This window comes from Colobus angolensis, unplaced genomic scaffold (assembly GCF_000951035.1).
Source record: "Colobus angolensis palliatus isolate OR3802 unplaced genomic scaffold, Cang.pa_1.0 Scaffold85, whole genome shotgun sequence".
Taxonomy (NCBI): domain Eukaryota; kingdom Metazoa; phylum Chordata; class Mammalia; order Primates; family Cercopithecidae; genus Colobus; species Colobus angolensis.
Window position 1 is genome coordinate 4157500 of NW_012122376.1, and position 10510 is coordinate 4168009.

At 58.8% G+C, this 10510-nt stretch overlaps 1 protein-coding gene across 1 annotated transcript in view; it reads left to right on the plus strand.

Annotated features, from left to right (window-relative positions):
- FAM53B (family with sequence similarity 53, member B) overlaps window positions 1–8667 on the plus strand; it is a 125051-nt gene extending 116384 nt beyond the window's left edge. Inside the window, exon 5 of the mRNA XM_011930203.1 lies at window positions 4373–8667. Coding sequence (XP_011785593.1) covers window positions 4373–4735 — 363 coding nt within the window. The 3' untranslated portion in view covers window positions 4736–8667. The remainder of the gene's footprint in view (window positions 1–4372) is intronic.
- The last annotated feature ends 1843 nt before the right edge of the window (window positions 8668–10510 follow it).

The window sequence follows — 10510 nt, forward strand, 5'->3', positions numbered from 1 at the left end:
GGCAGGGCCTCCATCCCAAAGTTGCCTCTCTGGCAGGCTGCTGTGGTCTGCCTTTTGCAGACTCTAGGAGTAGGTCTTGATCCATGTCCCTGGCCACTAGCCTGAGGCCATGTGGACAGTTTCCCCTGAGCTTTTTTACCTGGGCCGGCCTGTGCCAGAGTAGGTGGCCCAGCCCAGGGCTGGGGCTGGATGTCAAGAGAGCAGAGGTCGGTGGGCTGGGGGACAGTTGGTCCTGGAGCAGCAGTTTCACCTTGGAATAATGTGTTCATACGGCACTTTGAACTTAGCCATTTTGCAGCTTTTTGCAGACATTTTTGAGGGCACGCAGGCCTCCAGGCTTCCAACTTGCCTATGCAGTGTTCTTCCATGGGGTAGCAGGAGCTGCTAGGAGATGCTGGGCGGGACCTTGCCCCCGGGGCATGGAGGGCACAGGGCACAGACACCTTGGGTGTCTGCATGGGGGTTGTTCACGAGGGATGGGGCTCTGGGCAGAACACACACCGCACCATTGTGGCAGTCACATTCCGTCCTGACACCGCACCATTGTGGCAGTCACATTCCATCCTGACACCACACCATTGTGGCAGTCACAGTCCGTCCTGACACCGCACCATTGTGGCAGTCACAGTCCGTCCTGGCACCGCACCATTGTGGCAGTCACGGTCCATCCTGACACCGCACCATTGTGGCAGTCACAGTCCGTCCTGACAGGTGGGGCTCGCCACCAGCTGGTGCAAGCAGTGGGTGGTTCTTGGCTTTCTCTCACTGTGGCTGAAATGGCTGTTTTGAGTCAACAGAGTTCTCAAGGTTTTGCTGGCTTTGTGGCCAAGGAGCCGGTATATTTGAAGAATATTGGGGGCTGAGTGGCTTTCTGGGGTTTGCTTGTGATGAGGTTCACCAGCCCTTCCTTGTAGACTCCCCCTGCATCACAGCAGAAAGGGCCCAATGGGTCCAGAGAGCCCTGAACACCCTGACTCAGCAGGCAGGCCGGCCGCCACCCAGAGGCGGAAGAGTCGCCTGGCGCCGTGATGCCCATGCGGACGGAGTCTGCCTCCGTGTTGCCTGTCTAACCTCAGCCCTTTCCAGGGCACAGTGAGGCAAAAGCCACATGTCTGTGACGGGTCCAGCTAATGGGTCCCCAGCACCCGCGCCTGGCTGTGGCTAACGCATAACATGTCTTACTTTATTTGGGCTGCTGTGACAAAGATGCCTTAGACTGGGGAACTCACAAACCACAGAAATGTATTTCTCTTAGTTAGAAGCTGGGAAGTCCAAGATCCAGGTGCCAGCAGGCTTGGGGTCTTGTGAGGGCCTGCTCTTCATAGTTGGCACTTTCTCACATCCTTACCTGGCGAGAGGGGCACCTGCACTCCGGAGTCTCTGTTATGAGCCCTCATCTCATCTGTGAAGGTCCCTACATGACCTCATCACCTCCCAGAGGCCCTACCTGTTTATACTTTTGCACAGAGGCTTAGATTTCAACATAGGAATGGGTGGGGGGCAGGGGGGCACAAATTTAGACCGTAGCACCACGATTAGTGCCCAGACCCACACAGTCATGGTGGCCATACGTTAGACACCCCTGCCACTTGCACCTTATGCCAGAGGGGGTCAGTGGGAAGCTCCGAGCAGGACCGAGAAGGTGAGCACAGACAAGCGCTGTGCGGCTTCTGTCCGAGTGCGCAGGCTGCGCTTCTGCTCTGCTCACGGGAGAGGCCACAGAAAACACTCGCAGCAGACCATGCCCCAGGCCCTTCACGTGACAGCTCGCAGAAAACGCAGGCACACGTTCGGGTGTCAAGCACACTGGTCTCAACAGATGTGGCTGACACCCAAGGCAGTCAGCCTCAGTACCCATCACCCACCTGGAACCTGTTCACAGCACATCATCCAGGCTGCTGTAGCCTTGACTGGACATGATTATTTATTCTTACATACCACGGCTTCTATACAGGCCAAGAAACAGGCTGCTCAGCCGGGGTCGGGAGAGGGTGGGTCTGGCTCCCTGGGGACCTCAGGCTCTGACGAATCCTGGTCTCATCCTAGGCCGCCTCTGTCGGGGCAGCCTGGTTCAGCAGAGCCTGGGACACATGGCTGAGGTCACCCAGGCTGGGCCTTCTTGCCCCTGTTTTGTGCCCCCTACTCAGTTCTCCTTCTGTCCTGGCTCAGGTCTAGGCCAGTCAAGAGGGTGGCTGAGAAGCAGGAGGAGCCTCAGAGACCCTCCCCCTCGAAAGCACTGGGGCCTCCACCTTATAAGCGGCAGGTTTGCCTTGGGAGCTGCTGGTCCATCGTCCAGGCCTGGCCGGGGGCAGGCGAGGATCCTGGGTGCTGGTCCATCGTCCAGGCCTGGCCGGGGGCAGGCGAGGATCCTGGGTGCTGGTCCATCATCCAGGCCTGATGGGGGGCAGGCGAGGATCCTGGGTGCTGGTCCATCGTCCAGGCCTGACGGGGGCAGGCGAGCATCCTGGGGCTGTTGTGCAGGGGTTGCCATCTCCAGCCCTCTGTTATGGTGGGGGGAGTGTGCTATGTGCACACCACTGGGCTGCGTCGAATCCCACCATGGCCCAGAGTGTGGACCTGTGGCTGCGTAGGGGGCCAGCTGCAGGGACGGGGCTCCCTCAGCGGCCTGGGTCAGTGTCTCCAGTCTAATGGGTGCCCCTGCCCCTCTCCTGAGTCACCGTGCAGAGCTCCCCGCAGCACCTCAGCCTTCACCTTTCTCAGCTAATCAAAAGATTTCAAAAAAAGCAAACCCATCAGAACGACTTCCTCCATGGAGTGTTCAGGAACAATGAGCGTGCCCATGGCAGGCACATATACCTTCCTCCAGAGAGAGCACCTTTTATTTCCCATTCGCTGAGGCTGGTTCAACAGCTTGTTGGCTGTGACAGCCGGTGGTCACCTGTATTTCAAAGAGACACACAAACACTGCAGCCTTTGAAAGGATCAGGCCCTCGGGACAGGTCTGTGGTCTTGGCGTCGGCAGGCGTGCGGCGAGGGAGGCGGCGGGTTCTCCAAGGCCCTGCTTTGCTCCCCAGTCCCCACCTGTCTGCCGGGAAGAGACCAAAGACTGGAACTCCCCCTGTCCTCTGTGCGCAGTTCTTCCCTCGCTCCCCTCTGGTATGTGACCTTGTTGCTACAGTCCTGTTAGGGATACCCAGGACTGGGCCGGGAGTGCCCCTCACTGTCCCAGCCTCCGTCCTGTCTGTGGCTGGACTGTGGAGTGTGCATCATTCTGAGGAGAAGGCTGGATTTTGTGCTCTGTCCTGGGAGCAGGTGTTGAACTGCACACACTTGTGCATAGTGTCAGCCCTGCCCCCATCGCTTGCAGCTGACACCAAGCAGAACCGGCTTGCGTACCCTTGAAATCCATCCTGTTCAAGCCATACCTGCCACTGGAGAAGGCCCCAGGCTGCCTCCTGCCCCAGGCCAGGCCCCACACAGAGGGAGCACTTGGTGGGCGGAGAAGCTTTTGTGCAGCCTACTCTCTCTCTGGGGCCTCAAAGGGCCCAGCAAGGCAGGCAGGGAGCTGGTGAGCACTAGAACCTGGAGCTTGGCCTCTCCTCAGCAGCTCAGACCCCCCAGGCCCCAGCACCTGTGGAGGGCATGGGACCACTCCTTTCTAGAGGCTCGGCGTCTCCAGGTGAGGCGGAGAACTCATGTTTCCCCAGCTCCCTGCATGACTCTATTACGCACGAGGCTCAGGACTTCAGCTCGGCCCCTTCTAGCCTGTCTCCCACTCTGGTTGTGGAGAGTGGGGTAGAGTGGGCATCGTGCCACCCTGTCTGGCAGTGCAGCCTGGCGTTTCCTCCGAGTCAGATCTCTTCTCAAGGGGAGCATCACGACGCGTCAGTTATGTTTGCCTAGAGGTCCTGCCTGAAAAACATCACTGATTTCACCACCATTGTAGGGCGTTTGGGTTGCTGTCTTCTTTTCTGTTTAACAGTATGTTGCCGAAGTTTTACACACATCTTAGAATGTTTTCTTAACAGAAAAATCCGAGTAGTGAAATTACCTGATCAAGGAATTGGATACATTTTTCCCGGGTTGCGCTTCAGAAAGGCTGTGGACAAAGTGTTAGGAGCATTTCTGTTTCACTGCAGCTCCCCAAAACTGGGCCTGCATCAAATTTGTGTGCTCTGCTGAGTTAGTAGGTGAATAATGGAATTGAGCGTGTCTTTATGAGCCCAGAGCGCTCATTGGCCAGAGGTGCATCTTCATGAGTGCATTGCTCATGGCCCCTGTCCTTGCCTGGAACCCGGGACTTGATTGGTCTTGCCACAGCCTGGTGGTCCAGTCGCTTTGTGGGGTGTGCAGTCCTGGGGCTCCGGGAGGGGAGTAACCCTTAGTAACCTGTGTGTCTGCCCCTCCACAGAACTGTCAGACCTTCAGCAGCCTCAGCTGCCTGAGCGCAGGGACAGAGGACTGCGGTCCCCAGAGCCCCTTCGCCCGCCACGTCAGCAACACCAGGGCCTGGACTGCCCTGCTCTCAGCCTCTGGCCCAGGGGGCAGGACCCCCGCTGGGACCCCGGTCCCTGAGCCTCTTCCCTCTTCCTTCGACGACCACCTCGCCTGCCAGGAGGACCTGTCCTGTGAGGAGTCAGACGGCTGTGCCCTGGATGAGGATTGCGGCAGGAGAGCAGAGCCGGCCGCAGCCTGGCGGAACCGCGGGGCCCCAGGGAACAGCCTCTGCTCCCTGGATGGCGAGTTGGACATCGAGCAGATAGAGAAGAACTGAGGGGACGTGTGGGCCCAGGCAGGGCTGGGGTGCGCTGGCATCGACAGCCCTCCTTTTGGGCACTAGGTGGGCCCTGGAAGGGGAGCCCAACTCGCGGGCCTGATGAAAGTTTCCTGAGTGGGGTGTCGGGTCCCAGAGAGGGAACCCACCCGCTGCCTTGGGGAGAGCCTGGCCTGGCCGCGTCACACAGTGGGTGTGTCAGCCTCTCACCGGCTCCCCGAGCGCGGCAGCCACCAGGTCCACAGAACTACTGCAGCCCAGAGGACAGCTTTGGAGTTTGCGTCTTTTCTGCCTCTTTCCCCGTGGGATGTTGGGCAGTCTCTGTTGGCCCCGGCAGAGCTGGGCACCGCTCTGTATCCCCCTGGTGGGGGCTGTCAGGGAGGGCCTGGGGTGGGGGCCAGGGGCCATCTGCTGTGTCAGGGCCCTTCTTGGCCTCGCTCAGGTTCACTTTTGGGGAGCCGGTCCCGCAGCTTCTTTCACTCAGTTTTACTCCGTGCCTTCTCTCCCAGGTCTCCCTGCTTCAGGATTGGGAAGGTTCGGGAGATGCTTCCTTCTGTAACACCAGAACCATTTGGCCTTAATTCCAATGTGAGAGACAGAATCCCTGCGGTGCTGGACTGGCCCCTCAGAGGGTAAGCCCATGTCCAGAGTCTCGGGCCCAAGGAACAGTTTGCAGGGGCGCATGTTAGGGCCTTCCATGTTGGTAGAAATTTGGTGGGTCTGTGTTCTGAACGGACTCTCTTGCCTCTCCTGCAGCGTGGAGAGCCTGACCCCATGGCTCTGCCACCGTTAGGGCAGGGTTAGCAGATGGCAGCCCTTCTCTGTGGTTGACTGGTCACTGAGTGATAAGTGTGGTTGGTTCTGGTGAGTGTAGGGATGGCACGATACCAGGGCAGCCTCTTGAAAATGGCCTTGGGAGACAGGAGCTGTGGGCAGGTGGACAGCTGCAGGCCCTGTGCCCATTCAGGGCTGAAGGGCGTCCGCTGACCAATCTGCAGGGGCCCCTGCAAGATTCCACGCACCTCCCATTTGTCCTTGAGGACTTCTGGCTGTAACCAGGGCACACCACCCACCTCAAGACAAACTCCGCCCTTGTCAGCTTAGGGGGAGCCCAGTCCTGAGAGCTGCATCTCTGTTGCAGGCCCAGCCACGGGCACAAAGCTGGACTGATACTCCCCGCCCTGCCCCGCCCTGGCTCCTCACCCTGGGGCATCCAAGGAGCCTAGCTCCTGAGGGTTTGCTGTCCTCTCCGGATTTGTAGCTGCTCTCCCGCCACCTTGCAGACACCACCACACGGGCTCTGCTCTATGGGAATCTGGCTTTTAGCGAATTTGGCGTCTTCTGCAGACAATAGCAATTGGGCTGGCTTAGGAGTAAGTGGCTCATTTTCCCATAAGGCTAAAAATAACTGGTGTGCTCCCTTGCGTTAGCTGACATGCGTTAAAAGCACTTTTGTAGTCATTTTGCTTTTGCTCGTCTTCCGTGGACGAGTGAACGCCTCGCTTCTGCAGGTCGAGTCCAGATGCTTCTCACCTTTCTCCTCAAGAAAGCTGCTTTTTGGGAAACCTTGTTTAAACCTTCTTTTTTTTTTACTACATCAAAAGGGTGGTGGTTCAAGTTCCCAATATGTGGATGGCACTTCTTACAAATCGGCTATAAGAAGCTGGCAGAAAGCCCCCAGCTCCACGGCCCTGAGAGATGGTGTTGCCATCTCAGGGTGGGTGGCACATGGGGGTATGCCGGGCACTGGGCAGGTCCCAGAGCGGGGGAACCAGCTCGCCTCTGGTCGCTGTAGCTTCTGCCAGAGGCACATCTACTTGTGATCCTGGACAGCCAAACCCAAGAGCTGGTGGCTCTGAGCAGAGACATCTCGGCCTGTCCCTGCCTGGGGGTCATGGAGACCATGTCTTCTTAGAGCAAATGTGGAGGAGACTGGGGCAGTTGCTGGGTAAATGTGGAGAGCACATGGCCATGCCTCACCCCCAGAGTATCACCGGGCACGGGAGGTCCTGGCACCACACACCCGGTGTGGCCACCGAGGGCACACAGCCTCTAAAGCAGGCCTTCCTGTGGAAGGCAGAGGCAGTGAGGGAGGCGGGCAGTGCCAGCCGAGGCTGAGGTGTGCAGCAGCCCCCAGCTGCCTTTGCTTAGGGTAGAGGTGGGAGGCACATGGTGACAGGTGTGTGTCGTGGGACTGGGCTGTGGGTGACCTGCCCTCAAACCCTGCCTGCCACCTCCCCACTCAGGCCTGGTGGCAGGGAGGGACAAGCTGTGGAGCTGGCCGAGTCACAGCCACCTCCCCACCTCCCTGCAAGCTGGTCCCATTGACTAGCAAGCCCAGCCCGAGGGCACTTAGGCAGAAATGGCCCAGCCTCCTCAGACCCCACCTGCCTGTCCTGTGCCCACCGCCGCTCCTAGCCCAAGCCCACCATGCAGCAGTCAGGGGAGAAAATGGTGGCTGTCCCTTCTGCTTAGAGAAAGAAATGGCCTCCAGCTGGTTTCGTGTTTGTCTCTTGACTGGAGAGAGTAGACCCTATCTATAAGGTGTCACCCCATCATCCAAGCCGCCACACAGCCCGGAGCGGCCTGTTCCTGCACTCCACCCTGCTGGCCCCAGGACTTCTGATCTCAGTCCTCTGGGAGGGAGGCTTGCCCAGGAGGTGCCCCCCACGTCGGTGTCCCCACGGGCAGCGGCCAGACAGCTCACCCCCACCAGCATGAGGGCCCCAGCTGGGGGCAGCGGCAGGAGCCTCGCTTTTGTCACAGCCTTGCCCATGAACCCTGCCTCTGAGGGGAGACCGAGGAAGGGCAGAGCCAGGAGCAAGCCGTGCCAGGCCATCTGCCTGCTCGTGGGCAGGAAAGCCGAGTGGGAGGAGGGGTGCGCCACGTGCACCCCACTCATTTCAAAGCCACCAAACTGCCAGGGGCTGCCGTCCACCTGTGGGGCCTGGGGGCCGGGACCGCAGCCTCGCCGTTTTCGTTGCCACACCCTCTTGCCTTACTCACGGTGGAGGCCAGAGTTGCACGGACAGACGTGCATCTAGGCCCACGGGGAGCTTGTTCTGACCAGACGTACAGATTTTCATTCTCAGAAAGCCTTACTTTTCAACCAAATTTTTGTAGCCAGTTTTGTGAATTTGTACACTGAAACAAAATTTAAATAAAGGGGAAGTCCACATTAAAAAGAAAACAAACCCCAACTTCCAAATGGGTCTCCTGGTGCAGGGGCGTGAGTGGCCATGCACTGGGTGTGCTGCCCGTCTGAGCAAGCTCCCCTAGCTGCGGAACTCCTGGGCCCCCTGCTGCGGGCTCGGCCTTGGTGTCATGCCTGCTGCACCCCCGTTTCCACTGACGTGCCGTCTGTGGCTATGGGGGGCTGGTCACTTGAATGATGGTCATTCCAGACGTCAGCCGGCAGGGATGCAGCAGGCTGGCCACGCACCGGGATCAGGCACCCTGGCCCCACACTGGCAATGATGCCGCACCTTGCCATGTCCACGCTGTTGGTCAAACCCCTCTGTCATGCCTCTTTAAAGAGAAAAGAGAAAGGTTTGGTTTTGTTTTGTTTTTTAATGGCAGACCGAAGTGGAGATCTTGTAGCCTAGATAGGATAGTCTGACCTAGCGTAGTCTTTTTGGCAAATGATTTGTGTTTTCAGTGCGTGGGGAAGCTGTCCTGGGGGCTTGGGTGACAGATAGCACATAGGCTGTTTCTGGGGTTGCAGGAGCTTCCCTGAGCTGGACGTTGTGGGTGTTGCAGAGCTTCAGGAAGTGTGGCGACCAGAAAGCGTAGACCCGGGGCCCAGGGTCTGCCTGCCCCTGCAGCCTGGCCTCCCCGCACAGGCCGTGGCTTGCACTCCAGCCGCTCTAGTCTCTCAGGAATTTGCTTGTTACTTTTACTGTGTAAATAAAGCTTCCTGGTTCAATACCCAAGTGCCTAGTGTCAGCTGTGTGGTTTCTGTGGGGTGTGGTGAACCGGCAGGTCCCGCCTGCTCACAGGAGCATTAGCTCTGGGCTGAGAGGGACATAGATTGGACCCTTCTGTCCCCTCCAAGCTTCGGGGTCTGAATTGATAAAATGGGGCCAGCAGACATCACAGAGCTATGGAGAGGCTGGGGGATGGGAGAAGGCCTGCCCGTGGTCACAGCTGCGTCATGGGGAGCCCTTCTAGGGCTGGGCTCTCCTGGCTCTGGCCAGGAGCCCCAGGACAGCAGTGGGGAGACACTCCTTGTGTCACTTGAGTTAGAAGCCATGGAGGAGTCTGCCCTTCTGAGCACATCAGCTCAGCCTTCGACAGCGCTGGGAGGTAAGGCCGTACGGCAGTGTGCGGAGAGGGGCCCAGCCTAGCCTGGAGCCCTGAGGGGCCTGGGATGGCCCCCACCACCTGCCCACCAGGGTAGCTGAGGTGGCACAGACAGGTTCACCAGCTCCAGGCTTCTGCCCCCGCTGCAGGCAGCACAGTGCAGACTTATGCTGCGTGAGTTGCAGGGCCCCAGGAGCACGGAGCCCAGCCCAGCGTGGGCCACCGTCTCCGTGCGTGGCCCTCTGCTTACCTGGACTCAGGAGATGGGGGTGTTTGTGGCCTGGAGGACAGGCGTGGAGAGGTTTGCTTGATTTCCATAGCCCCGCACTTGCCCGCATGACCTGCCCATGAAGTCTGGCCTAGAACACTTGTTAGGGCCAGAGCAGCCCTCTGGGAATGAGGCTCTGCAGCCCCCACTTCTCTCTTGGTTTGTTTTTCCTTTTAGCAAGATTTTTTTTTTTTTTAAGTCTGTGAACACAACTCAAGAAACAGGTGCAGCAGGGCTGCTGGGAGGTGAGGCCCCCGTCCTCACTGCCGTCCCTGCGGCCCTGCCTTACCCAAGGCCAGGGACTCACCGGTGCGAGGCTGGACGCATTGACTTCCCCAGCACACCTCACCCCTGCCTCCATATCTGATGGATGACTGGCAGGCCAGAGGCCAGCCGGGGGCTTCTACCAAGCGCAGTGCCCCCACCCTTGTTTCCCACCTGAGGGTAGGGCATAGAGTGGCCCTGGAAGAACCTCTGGCCCTTACCAGCCCCTTGCCGTCCCCAATCCCTAGATGAGGTCCCTGGCTGGGTAGCAGCTCCATTCTGCCCCCACATGGGGCCTGGCCTCAGGCCTCACTCCAGGCCAGGCGCAGGTGCTTCTGACACGGGACACGCGTGTAGTCTCCTTATCTGCGCAGCGATCATAACCCTGTGGGCTTACGAGAGAGAATCAGTGCAAACCCCACAGCCACCCTGGACAGTCACTCTGTCCAGTGTGCAGGGAAAGGGCTGGAAGGAAGAAGGCCGGAAGGAAAGGTCCCAGAGAGCACAGTGCTCAGAGTCCCGGCTGACTTCTGGTTTCTTTTTATATACTTTTCTGTTAGATTTCCTGTAATAACACATACTGCTTTTATAATGTTAAAAAAAAAACCATGTAGAATGTAGGCTGCCCAGTGTGTTTACCACCTAAACCAGGACAGTTCTGAGAGGGGCAGATGGAACTGTTCACACGCACTCTGGGACAGAGGGCAGACCCAAGAGCACCCACCCCAGAGGTGTGCCACCCTCGCCCATCCCGCCCTGTGTCCCCACCTCTGCCCTGAGGTGAACACAGGAGTCTTTCCACCTGCCAGCTGCCAGCCAGCCTCCCCAAGAGGGGCAGGAACCGCCCAGCAGGACAGGCCCACCCAGGACAGCGGCGCCAAGTCAGGCCTCAGCCTTTCCCATCCTCCAGAGGGCTCAAGCTGAATGGAAGGAGGGAAGAA